The sequence below is a fragment of the Antrostomus carolinensis genome, unplaced genomic scaffold (genome assembly GCF_000700745.2).
Source record: "Antrostomus carolinensis isolate BGI_N321 unplaced genomic scaffold, ASM70074v2 scaffold15227, whole genome shotgun sequence".
Classification (NCBI taxonomy): Eukaryota; Metazoa; Chordata; class Aves; order Caprimulgiformes; family Caprimulgidae; genus Antrostomus; species Antrostomus carolinensis.
The window spans coordinates 4,146-27,689 of NW_010329593.1; the positions used below are offsets into that span (position 1 = coordinate 4,146).

The 23,544-nt window shown below is 40.5% G+C and overlaps 1 protein-coding gene across 1 annotated transcript in view; it reads right to left on the reverse strand.

Annotated features, from left to right (window-relative positions):
- The window catches only part of LOC104528586 (glutamate receptor ionotropic, kainate 1), a 33,675-nt gene that overhangs the window by 2,595 nt on the left and 7,536 nt on the right, over positions 1–23,544 (reverse strand). The window contains exons 4-7 of the mRNA XM_029086115.1: positions 23,367–23,485; positions 19,016–19,233; positions 13,525–13,750; positions 8,716–8,966 (exon numbers count right to left, since the gene is read on the reverse strand). Of these exons, the coding sequence (XP_028941948.1) occupies positions 8,716–8,966; positions 13,525–13,750; positions 19,016–19,233; positions 23,367–23,485 (814 nt within the window). The remainder of the gene's footprint in view (positions 1–8,715; positions 8,967–13,524; positions 13,751–19,015; positions 19,234–23,366; positions 23,486–23,544) is intronic.

Here is a 23,544-nt window from a genome sequence, read left to right on the forward strand (position 1 = left end):
TATATTTAATAATAGCCATCAGTCTCTGCAATGTGCATATAGGGATGATTTCTGCAGATGAAATAGTACATTTTACTGCCTTCTTAGTCAGCTTGTATATTCATATTATTAAGACTATGAAATTATCCTAATGCCTTTCAATTTCATATCAACAGTCCCATGTTTACATCTGCAGATAGATATTTAAAACATATTGCTGACATTAAGTATGTGAGTTTTTAATATCTGAAGTGCCCAAATGGTTCCACTTCCAACTCTCTTTTGATTTTTAAAATAAATATTATCAGAAAGACTTGAAGCTATTCTTAGGAATGGCTTTAATGTTTAGGTCTTGTCTAAGAATTAAACTTTTGCCTAATTGTTCATCAATAGCAGTTACGTCTAAAACTGGATATAAAATTATTACTGTTCTTATTGATGATCTGTTCTGTAAACTGGCCATGTTTATCCACCCGAAAAAGTATGGATGTAGGCCATTCAAAATCTGAAAGGGCTCTGCCTTATCAAGACTGTCTCCTACCCCGTCCTGGCTGTGTAAGGTCATAATGGGTTGGTTGTCCGTAAGAGAGGTGGAAACGCGTACACTCAACATACATGGGGATGGGCTCAACCATCCTACAGAGACAGTGGTTTGGGAGAGGGACAGGAGGAGGACTTGCAGTGATAGCTTCCTAGATCTTACACCTTGAAGCTGTTGCTCCTGGCTTTGTAAAAACACAAAAGCAGTTTTACTTTTACAGTTATGTTACACTTAGTTTTGAGGGGCTTAAAACACCATTGGCATGAGTTTTGCTAACCGGAAGCAATGAATTAAATGTAGATTTAAGACTCTGGCCTGATCTTTCAGAGATATTTCAATGGTTATAGACATAAACATAGACAAGAGAAAACAGCCTCAAGTTGCACCGGGGGAGGTTTAGATTGGATACTAGGAAAAATTTCTTCACTGAAAGGGTTGTCAAGCATTGGAACAGGCTCTCCAGGGAAGTGGCTGAGTCCCCATCCCTGGAGGTAGTTAGAAGACATGTAGATGAGGCACTTCGGGACAGGGTTTAGTGGTGGACTTAAAGGTCTTTTTCAACCAAAACAATTCTATGATTCTATGACTCTGATCAATTTTGTGCATATTCCTGTGTCTGAGGTCCTACCACCTTTGAGAAAACCAGCTGGAGGTGGCAGAGAGCATTAAAAACCTGGGAGACACAGGACTTTCTTTGCCTCTCTGCCTTCACACAGAGATTCAGATGGTCTAAAAGAGCGATCTGAGATGATACTTTGAACTTCCAGGGGTTTGGTTACTTGTTCAGAAGGGCAATAACATGTGAACTTTCTTTCAAGCCCCAGGAAGCACAGCTCAAAATCCTATTTGTCTCCAAGCTTGTGTGTGTAATTAGGAAACTGAACAGATGTCTGAATATGGGAATTGTCCTGAACTTTTCAAGCAGTAGAAAACTGTGATACAGAGCAAGTACAAACTCTGCCAGACTGCCGTAGAATTTACAGGAAAAGGAAGAAGAAGAATTTACAGGCAAGGAACACATTCAGTGGGGACTCCCATGATGACCCACTGAATAGCACCATGTTTGCAGTATAAGTACTGTAGCCTTTAAAAAGGGGATGGTGACATTAAATTTCCATTTAAAAAGGTAATATATTGTTCTTTTAGTCTCATATTCAGATAGGCAGACTGAAAGGGTTTCTTTAAAGAGCTATTTTTTTTACACACTGTTAAGTCCACTTTTGAGGTCTCACCCAGAATGAGAACAGAGTAGGCACAGAGCAATACATTTATCAGAGTAATAAGTTTAACATTTTGCTTTTAGTCAGCTTGACTTTCTCATTCTAACAGTGTCAAAATACTGCAGGACATGACATGCGAAGGAAATGTCATCCTTCAAAAAGAATAGATTTTGCTCTCCTTGTGATGTGAGCCTCTACCTCTTTGCCCTTTGGTGGTTTCAGCAGGCTACAAAAGCTTGGTCATGAACCTCCCAAATCCTTTCTTATACTCCCATGCACAAGGCTGTTAAGCTTTAGGATAATAATAGATTCAGAATTTTTAAAATAGCATAAAATAAAGCAGAAATAAGAACTGAAAAAAAAAAAAAAAAGAATATGTAGTCAGCCTTTATCGATCTGCTGCTTATACTGTGGGGCAACCACTGGGACAAGAGTTTCAATTGCATTTTATTAAGACTTTGGAAAAACAATCAGATGAAAAAAAAACCCCACAAAAACAAAAAAAACCAACAAAACCCAAAACAACCCAGTCTGCTGTGTTCAAGAACTGAGAACTATGAAAATCGAAGGATGTGGGCTAGATTTTATTCTGGAAGAACACTTGACAAGCTCAGGCACAGAGGAGGAAGTGCAGAAGTCAGGATTTTCCTTCTGCAGTGCTCTCATCACTGTGAAGGACCTGTAGCTGGGACACTGACATATGTCTTCTGCTGAAAGAAAAGTGATCTGTTTGTGCCTAGTGCACCAAAGCAAAAATATCCAAAATAGTCGCTCCTAGTGAGTAAACTGCTGTTGTGGCACATTAAGAATCTGTTTGAGTATTCTGTCACTTTGCATCAGGAGATCAGTAAATTAAGTCTTTTAAACTGTCAGAGTGTATTGAACAGTGATTGTCAAAACAATATGACAATAATTCATGAATTATTTTAGTTCTCAGTTATATAAAGAAACTGTTTCTCAGTTTTCTGTTTACAAGAAAAAAAATCAGTAAAGCTACTTGCTGGCCTCCCAAAGCATCTAAACACAAATGAGACTGCTCAGTGAAGGCATAGATGACCACAGTTGTGTTTGGAGTTGGGATTATGGCCTGAAAATGGCGAAGCTCAAGCTGATACTCCTTGAAGAGTGGGAATTTGCAGACCTGATAACTTCACAAAAAATTCTATTTTGCAAGAATCTCACTGAAATAGGGGATTTCTTCCTTCTCCCCTTCTCCTCCTCCTTTGTTTCCGAAGAGCTACAGATGTGAAGCTTCAAGGCTTTGATCTGAGAGAGATGGGGCAAACACACCATACCATGGCAGTACTTTGAGGAAATATCAATCTAGCTGGGGAAAGTCTTATTGCTGTGCTTAGTCTATATCCATGGTGCAGGCCCATGTTGTTAACCCACCCTCATCCTGCCTCTCCGAAATGGTGATGGTATTGCCTTTGTCCCCCTCATTCTTCTGTTCTTTCATCCTTTCCCTCTGCACCTTTGCCTAACTGGACTGCAGATTGTTTGATGAGGGCAGGAACAGCCACTCGATAAAGGCAGGCACACTGGCCCCAGCCAAATAAACTTGGCAATGGCTTGGGACTAGCTTATTCACAGGACTTTTGCTTTCAATGGTAGGTAGCTTCTGTGGGTCAAATCATATGCTGCTTTTTGCAAACACTTATTAATTTGAAATATTTCAGGAGTTCTCAGTAAAATGCAGCAACAGCAAAAAAAAATTCATACAAAATGACATAAGAGTATGCTTATAGCCATTTTTCCCCCCACATAGCTCTGGCTATGCTTTACTGGTACTGCAGTGCCAGAACTGATGGAGTTTGTTGTGGCTCATCCATCACAGGCAGAGTTGTTGGCTCTATGCTGATTGCACAACAAGGTCCCAGTGCTGACATACACCTGAGAAAGGATCTGGTTTGATTATTGTACCTTGGATGCAGCTGCAAGGCTGCAAGTTAGGAAGATGCAATGGTGACCATCTGTATTTGTGAACAGAGTATTTTTGTGTGGCCAAACTTTGAAGTATAGAGGTCATGGAAGCTTAGAGTGCTGATAAGTGGAAAATCTTTGAATGCTTTAACACTTCTTCCTGAAGCTTGTTATGTCTATGCAGGAGTCCTCCCATAGGAGATGCTATGGGCTGTGCCTTCCTCAAGCCTCACTGTTGCCCTGAGGACACCTGCCTTTTCCTGGAGCCATGGCAAACCTTGCAAAAACTGTCTTTATAAGCATAGATTTGCTAGCACTAGGATGGCATGCCGGCTCTTCACTGCTTCAGTTGTTGATGTAGCTGCTAAGGAGCAAGTAAGGCTTTTTAATAACTCTTCTTGTAGCTAGGTATGAAGCTCCATTAGGGAAAGGAAGAGCTGTTTTGTAATTCCCACAGGCAAGCCAAAGTCTGTGAGGTTGTCTGCGGGGACAGCTAGACACAGGGAAATGATGACTATTACTAACAAAGTGACTATGTCCTTGACAGATATGAAAATGTTTACCCGAAAAGTGGCAGAAAATTTCTAGATTCTGCATTCATCTAAAAAGCTATTAGAAAATTGGTTGAAGCTGTAAACCGGAGGATTTCTTGCGTAGAACAGTGATGGAGATAAACACATTAGGAATTTTCCTTCTCCTCTGAGAGTTGAGAGAAGCTGAATTTAATTAGTTTCAAGTCTCGTCTATTGGGAAACTGCAAACAAAAGTGCTTTCTTAAATCAGGGATACAGAAGATCTAATTCAGGTCTCTGCTGGTAAGAAGGTTCATTTTATGAAGAACCAAGGCTTTCAAGGTGCTATTCAAACAATTTAAAATGCCATTTTGAGCAAGATAATTTCTTGCATAAACACTCACCTACATGGATGAGCACTGGCAAAGAATTTGTATAGCTGAACTATGAGCAGGACATCTTTGTAACAAAACCACTTCAGCCGACTGCCAGCATAAATAATTCTGATCAAAAATTGTCAAATTAATAGAAGGAAAACACAGGTCACTGTATGCACTGGCTTTTCTCAGCAGCCATGTATGAGAGAAATCATTCAAGAGGAGAGCAGAGCTTTGCTGCAGCACTTTGGTGACTGAGTGTGAAGGCATCCATTCAAACAAGTTTTCTAATTGCAGCAGAGTCCAGAAATGGCCCCTCAATAAAACAGATCATTAACTTGTTTGATGAGGAGGAACTGCAGCGGGCAAGAAACATAAAGTAGGTGTGAGGGGTGGGAAATGAATTGGTGAAACTGATGGTAAGCTGGGATATAATGAAATACAGATAGCAGGTAATCAGGTTTTGAAAACATGGTTGTTTGCCATGGTTCATGACATCCTACAAGCTGGCATTTCTATACATTTTGTGTATCTCAAATTATTGTCATATGTTTTTCAGTAGCAACAACATATCCAGTCCGTTGCCTCCTGCCCTGGCAGACCCCAGACTAGTTGAGGACTAGAGGAAAACAAACTGGTATCTTTCCAGGGTATAAAAAATATCTAGTACCAACCTCCTACACAAAATTCTTCTTGTGCATGTAAATATACAAAGCAATGCCAAAACTTTGCTGTTTGATATAAATTGATATTCTGCTTTTGCTGTAAATGAGTTTTCTATGTTACAAAGCCTTATAATAGTGAATAACATTAATTGCTCAAGCCAAGTCAATGGAGTTATTCCGTGAAATGTATATACTGGGGATACCTGAAGGTGCTTTTGTTGAATATGTTCTTAAATGTTAATGGTTACATGGCATAAAATTTAACCGCCAGATATGATTTTGTGCTATGATAGTTACTTGGAGGCTTTGGTTAATGAATTTTAAATGGATGAATTAAATTTAATTAAATATTGACACTGGGAATAAGATATGCCAGCTAAAAATCTCTGGCTGCTTATAATAGGGGTTCAGAAAGTTAATGGAGCCCTGCAGGTTTTTCTCTGAGGTTTATAAAGAACTGCCTAGCCTACTTGCTCAACACTTTGGCAGACACTAAGCAAAATATTTCTCCATGTTTTCAGTAATGGGATTGCCATTGGTTTACTCAGGTTTGGTAGAAGATGAAAAGGAGGTAAATAATTTTTCTTACCTGAAAAAGGTGAGTTACCCCATGAAATGACAAGATGACAATTGTACACAGAGACTGATAATTCTTAAAATATCCTACAGTCTATTGCACTCACTCTTCACTGCAGGTGTAATTATTTTCTGTGCATTTAAACTGCCTGAATTTCCAGGACTTAAGACAATTTGTGTTAGATAAGCTTATCGCCTGCTGAAGCAAGAAGTACTTTGAAGTCATTAACTATGTGTTGGTGAGTACAACCTTTGCCATTATGTGCACTGTTTGAGTTTAATGCTTTCCATCGGACACACCTTTTTTCTTTCCTGACTATACAGTGTGAATTGAGGGCTGTGTTCGAATCCCTCGCTCCTCTCGGATTAACTTGCCACAGTCTAACTCCGTAGATAAGGTGGTGCCAGAGGTGGAGTTGGACGGATGGGTTTGTTTACACTGTAGTCCATAAAAGAAACAAAAGGCCTTGCATGCAAGAAAAGAAAAATGGAGAAAATAAATAAATGAAAGAAGTAAAATTAAAAGCAAATATGAAAATGAGATTCAAAAGCTATTTAAATCAAAAGAGGTCCTATTTATGGAAACAGAAAAGTCATAGATTGTATTCAACTCACACTTTGGATTAGTTTAGTGATAATATACACTGTATAGCATTTTCCATCTAAGCTTCTTATTTCACCAGAATAAAAATAAAATTAACTGAAAGAAATCAGGAAGTAACACTGGAATCGCTGGTACTCTTCTTTCCGTAAAATTACTTCTGGAAACCAAGTATGATGTTGCCACATTAATTCACTTAAAGATTTTAATTATTAAAAGACTACCTATAATAACCAACACATTGCTGTGAAACAGTAGCACAGTTTCAGAAACAGGATATGTATATATGTATCCTGAATGCTAACCACATTATTCACTCAACATTCTGCTCAGTAAATTAACATTCCTTCATGATGTAAAGTTTTAGGTCTACTTTAATTATGACTTCAGGTACTCGTTGCCTTTCTCAGACTCCTGAAGAGTTTCCAGGATGTTCTGCACCACATTAGCATTTACACTAAACATTTTAATTAGCTGCAAAAGTTCTCCAAAACATATTTGAATGAAAGATCTCCTGAGACATGAATGAAACAAAGATATCAATACATTCTTTATGCATTTTGTGCTAAAACTGTTTTATAGGGTTAAAGTACTAATCAGAAAACTGAAATGTGTGCAACATACATTCATCCTTTATCTTTGACTTATTCCAAAACAGGGACACTTTGATTAATATGGCCCGCAAAATTGCTCCACATGAGCTGCATCTGTTGTTCATAGACAGCGCCATTGTCTTTCATGAGGGCTTTGTCAGGCACACATGGAGATGCCCGCATGGTCAGGAGCTGCCTTCTCCTGCAGGAAACTGTGAGGACTAAGTTCACTGACACTGACACTGGGTGCCGTGGACGTAAAATAACACCAAGTGCCTTTTGGAAAATGAAGATGTGTGTCAAGACTCAGTTCAGTAGCTTTCTGCCATCTGAACAGCAGGCATGTAGCCTGAGCTTACGGTGATCCCTTACCAGCAGCAAGAAGGTATAGTTGAGTTATCCTATCCAAAAACAGACGTTGTCCTCTCAAGGCCCTCAGCCCTGGCTGCTTGTTTTCACTCAGGTGTCAATCCATCTCAGGTCCCAGCACCACTGCTGTATGCAGTGTAAACTGCACCTCTGAGACCAAGTTCAGCATATTCTCCTTCTCTCACTCATCCCTGCTGCCTTCACTAAGGTTATTTTTCTCAACAGTAATTTCTGGCATTTATGTCATCAGCCTTGCAGGATTACACCTTGGCTGAAGAAGATTAATTGCTCATAGAAAAACTCCTGCCTTTCCCATCTAAAAGTGCAAAGTGAGCTTAAACAACTTGCCTAGAAGTAGATGACTCATGTTTAGAAACCTGAAGTTAGGAGATATGAACCCACCTTTTGGTGATTGCCTCAGAGGTCACCAATCCTGCAGCACAATGTGACCCTTGTCCCTATGATAAGTCCTGTTGAAGTGAACAGGATGAGAGCAGCTACAGCAGTTGAGCCAGAGGACCACATCAGGGTCTACAACATGGCCAGAACCCAACCAGCACCAGGGAAGGCAGCCTGAGTAAGAGGGTTGGCAGACAACTTCATGGACAGACTCCAAGTTGCTGCTGCTCATGCTTTGTTTCTTTTACAGTGGCTGGTTGTTCAGTAAACTGATATTTACACTCTATTTTAATGATTGATCCTATTTCACAAACTGCTGTAATACTCAAGGTATGATTTATACACAGCGTTTCCTTTGTTTTCCCTCTGCCCTTTTAAATTGCTCATTACGCTTCAGCGGAGCTATAACCAGAATTTCTTTGGCTCCATAATCTTAGTTTACTGTGGCATCCATCACCTTTCAGTAGGTCTCCCTGCTTTGAAGTGCACACTTGAGCACAGTGTGTAAATTCCTGGCTGTGAAAAAAACCTGCTTTCTCGAGCAAGGGAAAAAATACACTTGGGGATTTGGAAGTACATTCCTGTTGTTACTCAAAGGGCTGATACTAATGTCATATATTAAAAAAAAACAAAAAAAACCAAAAAAAAAACAAAAACAAAACCAAAACAGTTTTATTTTATTCCTTTCCAATGTAATTTATACTTGAAGTCTTAAAGATCAAGCAGAAACTGTTTGAGAAATTAATTCCTCTTGTTCTGCACTGCCATACTAAACAGCACTAATTGGACTGTGGGTGAAGTACTTCCCTGTTCTTATTAATAAATTATTTGTCTTTAGTGCCAGAAATGCATGGTGAGAGTTCAGCAAAATCTGCACTCCAGCAGAGACTTACAATGCAGTCACATCCACAAACCTCAACCTCCCCAGAAATGTAAGCAATCTGGAAATGGATGACTCACCTGCTCAATATCGCTGTTTTTCCTTGATTTATATATAAATTCACCAATGGCTACAAACACTGAAAGAACAAGCCCTGCAGCAAGCACTATGAAGATGCCCCCAATGTTTTCTACCCCAAGAGCACTGGCTTCTTTGCTGTCTTCCTCGGGGCAGCCATTGCCCCGCCACCACTTTTCCTTCATCATGTGCAGCTTTCCCTCCTCCTGGAGCTGGAGGATGGCAATGGTGATCTTGTCTCTGTAAGGAGACCCTGCAAGATGAAAGCAAGACCTGTCAGTGCTGGTTGCAGCAAAGTGAAGGCAGGGAGGGAGCAAGCTGCTGCTATCTGAAGCAAAAGTGTTCCCTTATCATGAGACTCATTATTCCAGCTAGAAAGCGATGGTTTCTCTTTGGAAGGAGGAAGAATACTATCTGTTTGTGTCTGCCCCAGGGACTGGAAAGCAGAAGGTTCCTTTGGTGTGGTTATTCGTTTGAGAATCCATTATAATTTCTAGGGTCTCCTACTGAAGTTTATTTAAACCTTGGCACTGGGTTTTCTTGCTAAGTAATTCCTCCACATCATGTTTGAATATGGCTTTGAGCATCCTTTGAGACTTTCCGCTTTGCATCTCTTCTGTTTACTCCAACATCTGTTTATTTTTCCTACTGCATGTAAAATGAGTAGCTGTCTAAGAAAAGCTCATAGTCAGTCAGATGCATTCGCTTCTAGACTTTTTTTTCATGACTTGCAAAAATATTGGCACTGCAAACTGAAAATAGCAACTATTTTCATGCTTTTTCTTTTCAGGCCAACAGCTTGCTAAATTATGTGTCTTCAGGCTTAGTAGCGTTAATGGGCCTGTACAGTATCTGGCAAATAGCGGGGTCACGGTGGGTGGTTCAATCTGTTTAGGTTTGCCTCTCGTGTTCTGCTCTGGCTCTCCATCTCCCCAGATCTCTGCTGCCTGTTAAGTTCCTTCAGCCAGCTCATGCTCTTGCAGAAGCATGAGCCTGTAGCCCTCAAAGGGGACAAGGGAGAAGCTCGCCCCTGGCCGTGCTTCTGGAGCAGTGCCTAGTTAAAGGAAATTGCTACCAATTAGCTTTTTCCACGTTGCCAGAAGCTGAAGTTATCCACAATAATAGCAGCAAGCCTATTATTAATTATAATAGACAAGTGGAAGTTGGTTTTGGCATTGTGAGAGAGGCTTTTCTTTGCAGGGCAAGGATTTTATGAGAGAGTTACAAGAAAGGCTGTTTGGCTCTAAAGGTGTGACCCCAAACCCTGCCATGTTGGGCTTCCTACAGTTGGAAGCATTTAGTGTCTGGGCTGAAATACAGTCAGTGTCGCCAGTCCTTTGTCCATGTAGCTAACTACCATCCATCCTTTCCTCTCCCTTATCACATTAATAAGACTGTCTTCTGAAGCTGTAATTCAAAAGTCACACTTTGCTGCAAATTAAAACAGTTGCAATTCTCAATCAAGGTAAACAAACCTTAAAGCAGAATGTGTGTCAGAATTTCAGTGGTAGCATGGTGCCCATAGATGTAAATACTTGAGAAATTCTCCCTAGGCACCACTTTTGTGTCTTTATGCATCTAAATATCCTTGGAAATTTGGCCTCACAGCTTCAGTTTTCTTTCTTATATTGCCATGCAGGACACTATTAGAAATAATTTTACCATGAATACAAGTCCCCCTCTCTGCTTTCCATTTCCTTTAGCTCACAGCATTGTCTGAGGAGAATCAGTGTGAAAAACATTGCAGTTCTTCTTTTGTTGCACCAACACTCAGCTATTTATCAGTGTATCTTCCTGCCAGCATTAGGACATGCTGTGACCACAGATGCCAAGAGACATGCCAGATTATACAAAGTCCATCTGGGAAGCCAGCAATCAGCAGCCACTGCTTGAGGTAGCCAGCTTTGAAAGGAAAACATGCCTACTGTAAGAATAGATGATTTCTATGCATGCTATTAAAGAGCCAAAAATAAGGACAACAGAAAATAAACCAGAAACACCTTCAAAACTGTCTTTACACAGAGAAGTGAATTATTACCACTGAAAACAGCAGTGCTTCTTAGAAGAAAGAGCAGAATTGTTTCTACCTTAGGAGAAGTTTGTCGCCCTGATAGCTGGAGTCTGTTAGATTCGAGGACTCATCTATTTTCCCTTGTCTGAAAGGACACAGCTATTAAGTGAAGCAGCCTGCGTCACAATGCAGGATTTGTGGGAATGTTCATTCTTTCTTATGATGTTTATGTTGCCATCAGGATTATCGCAATTCATCTTGAGAGTAACAGGTACATCTATATTTCTACACATGCTTTTAAAGTTTGTCAAGTGTGCCTGAAGCAGTGGATTAGTGATATTTTATTGGTGAGCACTAAAACTCCACACAAATCCATCTCAATACCTCTTTGAATATTCCGCATATCATTTATGGCCTCTGAGCTATTAACAACCTCCCACTCAGGCCAAGAAATGCATCTATCTACTTTGTTAGCAGTCTCACAAGTAACTGGTAACAGCTTTACTGTTAGAATTAGTAGCATCAGGACTGGCAGCAATAACGGAATTAATACCTGTCCTGATACCTACAGTAATGTTGCTTTCTTCAATTGGATTCCTCCCAGGGTGACATTTTGCACAGGTTTTGCTTAGAGGTATTGCTACAGCAGTACTTCCAGGGTGCACTAAGTTCACCACCAAACATCGCTGCAGATTTTTAATTAGTAATGGTCTTTGCCAAGAATCTGATGGAAACCTTCCTCTTTGTGACCCATTGACTCCATAATAAACATAAATGGAGCTGTTTGCTGATACGCCTACATGTTCTTTAACCTAACTCAGCACAAAGAAGTAGGAAGACAGTCTGTATCTATAGGTATTTACTTGCAGAATTTGCTCTGATAAATAAAATAGTACTTTCATAGAAGAACATTCAAAAATTCTCCTTCCTGTTTGTTTGGGAGCCAAATGGTGATGGTATTCAGCTCATTCGCTGGAAATTTTGGAGTGTGAGTTATACTTTTGCTGCTGCAAACCCAAGCTGTGTGGTTGTGCATTCTTCCGAAGGAACTAAAGGAGACCAGTTAAGACTTGCTGTAAATTTGGTGTTAAGGATCACAGACAAGTCTTCTTTTTCTTTTTCCATACAGCTTCTGCAATCAATAGTGTTGAATGGTATGAGAAAAAGAACAGAGCCTTTGGGGTCCATCTGAATAGTGGAAGGATCTCCATGGCTTATCTTGTTTATGAAATCAGTCTTTTAAAAATGTAAGATGCCTGATCACACTGAACTATTTCACAGTGCTTGGAGTTATCTATTCCCCTGAATCTTGCTGGTTTTCCTTAAGATAAAAATTGAGGCACATTTATCATATAAGAAACATCTTATAAATGTATTTCACAGCTGTATTTGGATGCACTCTCTCTGAAGATTACCATCTGTTCCAATTATTCCTTCATCGTTCTTGGTTTAAAGTGTGGCAGCTTTATAACTGCAATGGAACTCTTGCCATACATTTGTCTTTATTCAGGAGTTTAGCTTTTGTATCTTTGTCCTCAGGGTGAGATGGCTGTTCCCACATAGCCAGTGGAAAAACAGACTTTAAGTGTTATCTATATGACAATCTGTCTGAGGCACTTAGTAGCATAGATAATTGCAGTTCAAAGTGCGGTGGTGTTCCTCCCTTATTTATCTCTTATCTACCAAGCAACTGACCAAATACTTCACCTGTTATATCTGTGTAAAGTGATAATTACTTTGAATAATTAACCTGAAGACAATAAAGTTGCATAGCTATTGACTGAGCATGGCATGGTAAATGCATCTGTGAGCAGTATGGAGAAGTATATTATACAGGTGTCCTGGTTTTGTCTGGGGTAGAACTAATTTTCTTAGTAGCTACAATAGTGCTGTGTTTTGAATTTAGTATGAGATTTGGTATGAGAAGAATGTTGATAATATACTGATGTTTTTAGTTGTTGCTAAGAAATCAAGGACTTTCTAACTTCTCATGCTTTGCTAATGTGCGGGTAGGATGGAGTATAGCCAGAGCAATGGATCCAAATCGGCATTTGGACATGCTAATGGGATATTCTATATCATATAATATCACTTTCAGTATATAAATGAGGTTGGATGGAAAGCGCTCTCTCTCTTCCAAGAGAGCAGTTTTTGGGATTTTCTCTCCTCTGGGATCACTAGCCAGGAACGGGCTGGGCATTGATCAGCATGTGGTGAGCAATTGCACTGTGCATCACTCATTTGTATATTCCATTATTACTATTATAATAATTAATATTTTTATTTTATTTTATTTTACTTATTAAATTGTTCCTATCTCAACCCATGAGTCTCCTTACCTTTACCCCTCCAATTCTCTCCCCTGTTCCCCAGGGCAGGGCAGAATGAGCGAGCAGCTGTGTGGTGTTTGGCTGCTGGCTGGGTTAAACCATGACAACAGGAAAAAGATCTGGCTGCCCAGTGCCAATTATTCACAAGAACTCAGCACAAAAAATTCTAATTCTCTACAATTAGAAAATCTTGAAAAGGACACTGCATTTACTAAAAAAGGTCTACCGGAAAGAGTTCACAGAGATTGGTAGTCTTGAGACTCTGCTTAGCTCTAAACATGGAAATCCCTGACGCAGGTGGAGAACCTTGCAATTACTTCTCCCTGTTCTTATGTGTTGCTCTGAGGTCATGACTGTTTTGATAAGAAAGGTTTCTAAAAGACCAGGACGTGTTTCAAATGGCCTTCTAAATTTCTGAGGAAGACATTGCTGGTTGTGCTTCACACCACCTGTGCTGGAAAGCACCTTACCAATAGGGGTTCCCACTCCATAGCCTTTCGAATCGATGAGCCCCCCGATCTGGGTGAGATTGCAGTTTCTCTGAGTCACATACTCTATGCTGGTTGACTCCATTAGCAGTGCATAGTCCGTTGTCAGCACGCGCTGGATTCCCTCGTCGTTGTTCTTCATCAGTGCTGTCTGCTGCCTGCTGCTCATGAACGCCCACATCTTCTCATATGTTGATATTTTAGATTTCTAAGGAGAGGAAATGAGGGCATAGAATTACATCAGCACCCAAATTACACTCGTAAAATGTTCCTCAGCCTTTTGTTGTGAACGATGCCAAAAGCACATTCTGAATGAAAGAGAATCAGTAGCAGGGTTTTCCTTCCCGCAGCCTTTTTATCTTACTGTGCTTTATGCTGAGGAATCTCTTTTTTTGCTTCCTTTTCAGTGCCAAGAACTTCATTACTGGCATGACTGTGAAGTGCTTTGAAGTTTTTTGGGCTAATGCTGGTACATGGGTTACAGCACATAACCCAGCCAAATTAGTGCAGCTGGATAGTGCTGCACTCAGAAGCAGTGCATCTGCCTGTCAGGGCAAACACGCTATTCCAAAAGCCTGATGATTAATAAAGTACTGGCTCTTTTGTATTGCTATCACTTGCCTAGAAACCATGTACTTCAAGCATAAAGCTTGAGAAACAAACCCAAAGCGACTTCTAAGCAAACTTCTGCTTTCTGCTTTCCCTTTCGATCAGGTTTAAGGATTCATCCTTCTTCCGCTGAATTTAAGGAGGAGCTTGCCAGAAGGAATGTGTATGTGTGCTATGTCAATGCCCCGCTGTACAGGGAAAAGGGACGCCAGGACCCCCAGCCACCTCCATACAGTGTTGAACATCCCTTCTTCCTTTCTCTTTTCCCTGTGCTGCAGGAGTCCCCAAGGGACTCAGGCATCCTGCAGGGAAAGGCAGGGCTGGTGCCTCCTTTTTCACACTTCTGCCTTTGTTGGAGGGTATGTAAAGAAAAACTGAACCTACTCAGGGACATGCTGGGTCCCTGTGCCTGCTACCCTCAAGATGTTCTACCTACAAACCAAAAACTTTCAAGCACTCGCACAGTACTAACACGTTTAAATGTCTCTCTTCCTTGTATCCTCTCAAACAACATTGAGGACACAGCGTTGCTTTCGAATTAAATATCAAGGTAGACCTACAGACAGCTGGACCGCTAGAAATTGCCAATAGAAATTATTTTATCTCAAGACGGTAAAGCCAACCATTGCCGTTGCTGCAGCCTAGCACAAAACCTGACTTTTTAATGTAAATATGAGTTGAAGGTCCTCCACACACTTATGTTTCTCCAGTTCTGGAGTCATATACTATCCTCACTTCCTTCACGGGCCCTATATTTGGTTTAGAGCCACCATAGCTGATTTTAGGCTCATGATATGGAGTCCATATGTGCTTATTAAACACCAGTGTCTGAAGGATTCCTGTGAAAACCTGATTTTCTGGTTCTTAAGAGCTTTTAATATGCTTCACTTGCAAATTCAATACCTGTGAATGTCACCTAAACTCCACCTAAGTTTGGTAAGCCACAGCATACCACTAAACTTTGAAGATGGTTAAGTGGCTCTTTACTAGTATAAATCTTTTTTACTGCCCAGTTGGGAATATTTTTTTAAACTGATGATAAGTTTATGCAGTAGATTGAGTCTGATATTGAATTTATGGGAATAATGTATTCCTTGTTCAGATGAGTTTGAAAGAAAAAAAGAAAAGAAAGCTTCTCGACTTGCCAACTCCTATTTTTTTCAGGATAGATCATACACCAAATTCTGGCCTTTGAATTCTCATTGATTTCAGTGGAAACATGTCTGCACAGCAGAAGGTAGGAGCTGGCAAGAGTTGCAACATGAGATTAAGATCTGTTATCACAGAGGGGCAAGAAAGCAATGGAAGATTTATAGACATATTGGAAACAGAGCAGGACAACAGTCTGGAGAAACATGTGTGTGTTACGATTTGTGGATGTGAAACATCTTGCCTTCAGTTGGACTTTTCCCAGATTTGGACATGCACACAGATGGTGAATGCTGCCTGAGATCCTGCTGACTCGCCTGCCTAGAACCCTATACCCTCACTGGAGCACTCTTCAACTGTCCAAGTCCTGTTTTCTGGGTTTTCATCCTATTTGTCCAGATTTGGGATCTGTGTACAGGGAGGAGGCTGACTCTGAGGTTCCTTCAAAGTCAGAACTCATTCTTCTCCCCCAAATAATTTTAATTGCTTTTGCTTCCATTCCCCCCACTACCTGGTTAGAAGGCATAGTCACTGCAGAAAAATTCTTGAAAATATTGTCTCTTTAGCAACAGATTTTCTGGGGACACTATTACAACAGAGTTACTAGTGTCCGGCATTCAAAATTAGTGGAAAAACACAACTGTTAGAATATGCATTATAAACAATAGTAAATAAAAAGTGATGTAAGTTTGAATAAATGCAAATAGAGTTTTCAGAAAAGCAGTGGGAATACCTTGCTTTTCTCAACCTGCATCCCATCCAGTAGGTATACTGTGTAATATCATCTTTCAGGGGCTTCCTGCTTCTACTTTAAGCACTAAGTCCTAAAACAAAGGTCTTCAGAGTTTGCTTTGTGCCAGGATCTCTTTCTGAACTTGATGTCTTCAGAAATCCTTTTGCCATGTGTATCTCTTATAGTCCTGAAAATCAGACTCATCTGGCCTTTGCATCTTGTGTCCTACATGACAGGCACTCTCTTGTTCCTCCCTCCTCCATAGCGAGAAGTGCCTGGAGTGTCATGGCTTTGTTTTAAAAAAATGTTGGTCTGAAAGAGTCTCCTGTTTCTCTTGGTATTTCTGGGTTTAAGTACTGGGTGTAGCCTTTAGATGCATCAAATCTTCCAACACAGGAAGCATTTGAAATAACTGACCCTTCCTTAGCCCAGCCCAGCCCTGCGCTACACTCCTGCATGCCATTTTTACTGCTGTTGCACCTGGCTGTGCTGATTTCTCCTTTCCCTGACCCCATCACATCAGCTCTCTCAGGTAGCAGGACTGTCTCTGCGGCGCAGGCTGCCCATCATGAAAAGCATCTTTCACCCCAGCTCAAATCCTCCAGCCCTCTAACTGCAGGGGCATGGCTGTCAGGGGTAAACCTGGGTGTTGGAGTGCTCCCAGAGCCTGTCATGGCATGGGGCAGCCTAGGGCAAAGTGCCAGAGCCAGGTCAGGACTTCACAGCTCCCCAGAAAGAGGCAGAGTTATTTCAGGTGTCTTCTCTAGAACCATTATGGCAAAGGTGTTTTTATTAAGCTGTACCGTAGTGCATGTGCAGCATGGGAATGAGAGTAACTGCTGCGCAGAAACCCTTACTCCTGCCTTCTCCTAATTCTGAGTATCTGGTTTTACAATCTCTAAAGTCTCTCACTGGTGTGTCTGTGTGTCTACTTACTTAACTCCAGAAGTATATGCAGTATTTTACAGTCCAAGGGAGGCAAAGTCATGCTCTCACAGAGCACAGTCTTCCTTTTGCATACATAAGTATCTATTGTATTTATTGTACAGACACCTACTCCGTGATTTTTTTTTTTTAAGTTTTGGACAGCATAAAGAAATCCTAATCTTGTGAGGATCTTGAAGAGCTTCTGTAATAAGAACAATAATACCTTTTATATAACACTGTGTGTAGCTCACTGGTTTACACGTGTGATGAATTCTATTTTTATGCATCTTTCACTGTGTCACCTTCACTCTGCCAGAGAATCCCTCTCCATTCTCTAGAAAAACTACTGTCCTTTTATTTCTGTTTGTGTGCATGTGTATTTCAGGCAAAAGTAAGGTAGCATGTAAAGCATATAAATAGTAAATCACCTCATTGGAAACTTTTTTTTTTTAGAAGGTTTACATTCTTTTAACCTCAGGGATTAATGGTGCAAAAAAAATCAGTGTAAAGCTGGAAACAGTTCTAGAATTTTGTTTTTAACTTCTCATGTTGAAATTCAGAAGCTACTTCCTCTGAAAAACCATGGAAGCAACAGGTTTTGAAGAGTTCTCTCTGACACTGAATATGACTTCAGAATAGCAATGGCAGTAACTGGGCAGTGAAGAGCTCTTGAGGGAGTGAAGGGCTCTTGAGGGAAACTCAGTGAAGGGAGTTTCTCAGAGCCATTCATAGGGAGACACAGATGCTTCCTCCTGCCTTGTTCATCTCATCTCATCTCATTCCTGATGAGAGTCCTGGTACTTGCCTTATGAAGTTTCCAGGAATATCTCCAGATGGGTTTCTCAGCATATCTTAATGGAAATATCAGCTCATCATTTCAAGAACTGACCATAACGATGCTCTGAAATATGCTGTACCTTGTGCACTTCTTTCAGCAAAAAAAATTTCTACCCAGGCACGGGAGATCCGTTACGAGGGCAATTTACCCTTGACAGCTCCCCCAGGGATAGCCTACCATCAGATCTGTTACATGACTGAAACATCCTTGATGAACATCATCCATTTTGAGAGATGACCCAAATACTTTAGCCACGATCCTTGTGGTCTGTGTGTGTGGAAGCACTTTGCCTCAGACGGAAGCAGAAGGGTTTGTGGTTAAAGCTCAGGCTGGGGTAGCAGGGTTATGGGCTTTCAGCACTGGGGGCTGAAGCTGCTCACTCCTGCACACACGTGTGTTACTTTGCCCCACATGCTGCTTCTCCATGGTGCCTCATCCTCCTCAAAGGCAGATTTGACTATCTATAAACACCATTCATAGACACTCCAGTGTAAAGCTTGCTACCAGTTCATTCAATGCTTAACCTCCCTGCTGAGACTACTGATGAAGCTGCTAATTAATTCTAATAGTCACAGGATTTTTGTGCATATATCCTATATTTATAGCTTGTTGGCTTTTGCTTTGATATTTTATGAGGTTGACCCATTTTGTATGTAATTAATACTAACAGTGAAAAAAAAAAAAAGAATGCAGTTATCTACAAAGCAATTAGCCACAGAAAATAATCTTCTATTTACAGATGTGTTCATGTGTGTATGTGGCTCATAAATTAATAGTCTGTGTAATATTGACTATGGATTTAAAAAGGACATTTGTCCCATTTTAAAAAAGGGACAAACAACCTTGCATTTTGACTGCCTGCAGTATTTTTCTGGTGCAAATGTCACCTTCAGAAGTGATCTTAGCCAACGGGCTGTAAGAAGCTGAGATCTTGCCCTGAGAAAGAACCTGGAGTAGAATATCCCCACGTCCTTGCCCATCAAAAGCATAGTTTGCCCTTCACAGCAGTACAGCACCAGATTGCTTCTCCATATATCTTGGGGGAAAATCTCCCATCTTTTAAATTTTTATTGCTGAAGAATACTGTATGGATTTGGGTAAATGAGGTATTTGCCTATTACACTAATCCTTCCAAGTGCTGTGAGCCTGCCTCACTATTTATTGCTGGAGGACCATGAGTCAGTCTGACCGTACAGAGCTGGCTGATGCCATCTTACCTTGAAGAAGGTCATTGTGGATCCATCTCTCACAGCCCCGTACTCTATCTTGGTTTGCTTTGCCAAATCATCTGCTGAATCAATGGGGGATTCCATCCTCTCCACAGTCAGGAAGGCAGCCAGGTTGGCAGTATAGGATGAGATTATGATTAAGGTGAAAAACCACCATATTCCTCCAACTATTCTGGTAGAAAGAGCTTTGGGCATCAGCTCTGATCCTGTTACAATATCATCAAAACAATCATATTAAAATGGTGCTGAAAGATGCCTTTCCTGATACCACAGTCTGTTTTTAGGCACAGAATGCTTTTATGAGCTGTAGTATGATAAAATGATTTAAACGATAATCTCACAGATGCACAGTTAACATTTATAATGGTAACACACTGTGAAGGGATGTATGCCATGATACATGACAAATGGAATTATCCTTGGGTCTAAGCCCCATTACATGTCTGAGCTAATGCTCACTGTAATATTAACCTCTTCCATCCCCAGCAAGCTATACTAGCATTTTTGTCTGTTTCTGGAATCCCTTTTTGCCAGTATACTGGCGTCAATTTTTTAATTGAGACCTTTAGCGGAATGCTATTCTGCTTACAAGCTATCTGACAGAAATACCTTACAAGAGAAACCTGCCCTGTGCATCCTATCAACACACTTAAGTAGAAACAGGGAGATCAGTACGGTTCCAGTGAACTCAGCCTGTGTGAACCTGAGCTCAAACCCCAGAACATGTCTTATTACAAACGTGTGGTTTACATTTGAAAATTCAGAAGATTAATGGTCATATCCTTTGGATCTACAGGGCAATGCAAAGTTTTGGACAGTGTATTTAACACTCATTATTGCTGAAAAGTTTTTAGCAGATCTGCCTGCATGTCACACCAACAAATACCAAAGTGATCTGCCATTGTCATAAAACCCCACAGTACAGCACAGGTTGGTGTAAAGTGCATTGAAATGGCTTCTAAACAACTCAGACAAACTGTATTTAAGCCACACAGGTACTCATATTTCTAAGCATTCTGATGCAACTTTTGTACTTTTTTTCTAGAGGTGTCACCAGTGGAGATGGCTCATTATGTGGGATTATTCAAGGATCTGGTTCAGCAAAGCACTTAGACAGCCGCTTGAATAATTTTGACTTCCAAGTTAAGCCTTTCCACAATTTTTTTTGTTGATGAAGGATGGATTTAAGAAAATACTGAGGTGCCTGTGAATGGAGATCTCAGCACGTAAAGCTTTTGATGTGACAAACATAGTTCTATTACTGGAAAAATCTGTTGATGTATTATCTCTGCCCAGCTATTTAATGATTTCTGTAAGAAATTTAAACTTGTTACAGAGAATATTTTCAGACTTTGCAAAAATTCTGAATGTCACTTTTGGGACAAAGGCCAAAAGGGTAAAAACTTTCCAAACAGTCAGCAAACAGATTTAACTTCGCTTTGTAAACATATAGACATGTCTCTTAAAGGTCAAAGCTAAGCATAGCCCAAGGGTTTGAGTGGGCTGACAGAATTGCCAAACTGCAAGAGCAGATGCTCTAACTGTGCAGCCTTGTGCAGCCCTGGTGCTGCATGGATTTCAAAATAAGCCAGCAGTCTAAAAGCAGAAACTCTCACTTGGAATTTTCAAGACCAAATGTACCTGTTTCAAGAGCTGGAGCTCTGTCTGGGTTTATGTTTGTGGTCTGTTGTACTTTCTTGCTTTTCAGATTAGATTTTTTTTTTTTTCAATACAATGCAATCTTTTCCTTTTTTTATTGTTGCTCGGAGGTAAAGTGTGTGTTTATTTCTAAGCTGAGATTGACCTGCAAAAGCTGGCTTCTAGGAGTGCTGATTCAGGTCATCCTGAAGGTATTAATTTTATTCTTTTTTAAGCTTAGAGAGCTATACAAATATAATTCTTATGCTTGGGCCCTGATGTAATACCTAGCTCTGACATATACATCCCAGTGATGCATAATATTTTACAGATATCTTAACAAGCAACCATGAAATCTGGCAGAGCAGCCTTACAGCGGCACAAGAGAGTAGGCGGAGAAGCCCTGTGTGCTGAATTTGTGCGGTGAGACGCCAAACCTCCTGTGATTTCCTCTAGCAAAAAGTTGTTGGTGAAAAAGCAAGAGCATACATTCAGTTCAATTAAGCTCAAGACACCAGAGTCTTTTAATTATTCAGTGAGCTATGGTTTCACTTTTATGAGGTGCTGAGCACACTCTTCTCCCAACTTAACCAAGCAGCCCCAGCATCTCTTTTGATCACTCCCATGATTATTTCAATGTTGACCTTTTCAAGGGCCTCGATTCCAGTGAAAAGCATTAATATATGCTCCATGCTCACTGACTTTGCCCTAAGCACTCTCCTTAATAGTATAGTCCTGGTCTGACCCACCGCCTGGCTGAACTGGGGCTCTGGACGGATAGCTTGCTTTTCTGAAAGTGATAGTTTCTCTGAATGGATTGGATGAAATGTGCCCTGTTTGGATGCTTTCAGAGTATGCATAACACATCTGAGACTTTCAGGGGAAAAACAGGGGAAGTAACGTCTAAATAAAAACGTTGCTAGCCAGACTCGGGGTCAGAGACAATACTTGCTGAAGTCTCTCTAGTGCCTTTTTATGGCAGACATGACAGCCAATCCTGATCCAGACTTTGCTCACGCTCTGTAGAAAAGAGAAAGTCTGATCATCACATTTTAAAATTTAATAACAAGTGGCTTCCAATCAAGCATAACAAGCAGCTGCTGCCAACAAGAAAGAGCGTAACACTAGACGTAGAGTTTCACAACCATTCACATCATGTTCAAACTCTTCACATTAACGATGATGCACTTACAGTCACACGTACCACAAGTTTGTACATGGAAACATTTGTGTTGCCTTACAAATGTTTTTTCTTTCTTTCTTTTGTTTTGTTTTTAATCTTCTTGAAAGAGAAGCAGAGTCTGGTTGGGGCTGACTGTCATGTACCCAAGGTAGTGGTAACGAGCAGACACTGCATCCCACAGTTTGCTGTGGATGATGGTAAACTCCAAAAAAGGCAGTAGATAGAAACACAAAATCCTGGGGCACTTTCACACACAGGGCAATCACAGTTATATACACACACCTGCCTGATACTGTAAAACCTCAGCCTGTGTTTCACTGATAAATTGGAAGGAAAACAAAACAAAAAAGCGAAACAGAACAGCTCTTCCTTCATCCAACCTCCTTCAAAGTCATTTCTATGAGGAAGCTTTATATCCTGTCAATACGTTAGTGCACCAATAAAAGCAAGTGCATCTTAGGTATAATACAAACTTTATTCTCAACCATATCTAGGAAAAAAATCCTCATTTTTTTTTACTGCTACTCATGTCTGTTAAAGAGGGAAGAATAAACTGTACCTGGATGAATGCAGAGATGGGTTTATATTCCTTACTTAAATGTTTAGGAATTTAATACCAAGTACTGCTGGGCTTTCCTCAGGATTGCCTTTTTGGTTGTTGTCGTGGGTGGGGTTTTTTTGTTCAGCTTTGATTCAACTTGAAATGTTTGTCAGAAAAAATTTTCATTCTTTTCAGTGGACCTCAGTTTTGGAGAATAGTGATTTAATTGGAAACCTTAGAACATACACACCATAAACAAATGTGTTTAGTACACATATCTGTTTGACTTCCCATATGGAGTAAGCTTCACTGCCCTTCCTTGTCAACTGAGTAAAATGTCAGCTGTTTCCAAAATCATCAGCAACAGGGACTTGTGACTATGTTAAGTTCATGCTTCTAGGGTTGGATGTATTTACAGAAGGATGGGACTCATACCTGCAGAAAAGTCATAAAAAAAGAGGTTTGGATTTGGTTTTAAACAAAGTGTTTGACAAGTGCCAACAAACTTAACAACCCTTCTGAAGAAAGAGCATCTTTTTTTTGTTTGTCAGTTAAAACAGTTTTTGTAGGGTAGCTAAGGCTGTTACTGACTCTGTTGGGATGGAGCCCAACATTTCCCTGTTGCCAAACCTCTTATACCAAGAAACTCAACTTGAGCATGAAGCACTTCACATCCCTCTTGCGATTATTTTACATTTCAGCTCCAGAAGCTCCCGTGTGGCCCTGCCTGCTTCCCTTTCTCTCTGATGCTTCCCCTCCTTCCTCTTGCTGCAGCCCTATTCTGGCTCTCACAGGTTCCCCTCCTCTTCCTGCTCCCAGCTGCAGTGGCACGACGTTTTCTTCCTTTCTTCTATTGCTTAGTTTCTCAGATCAGGTTTTACAGTATATGCTGTATTTACAGAGGGTGGAGTTTACCAGCACAGAAGCCCTTGAGCAGACTGTGGGACGTGTGCGATAACGAAGTGTAACCGGTGTACCTTGCTGCATGAGAGCTCCAACTCCAAACCAGAAACTATTTAGTAAAGTAAAATTGTTTTCCACCACATCTGAGTCTGGGTTGCACGGGTGGGGGTTATACCATTCATATGGTGTAAACCTGTGGCAGTTAACAGAAACAATCTGTAAACATCAAATAGAATACACACAGCGGCAGCA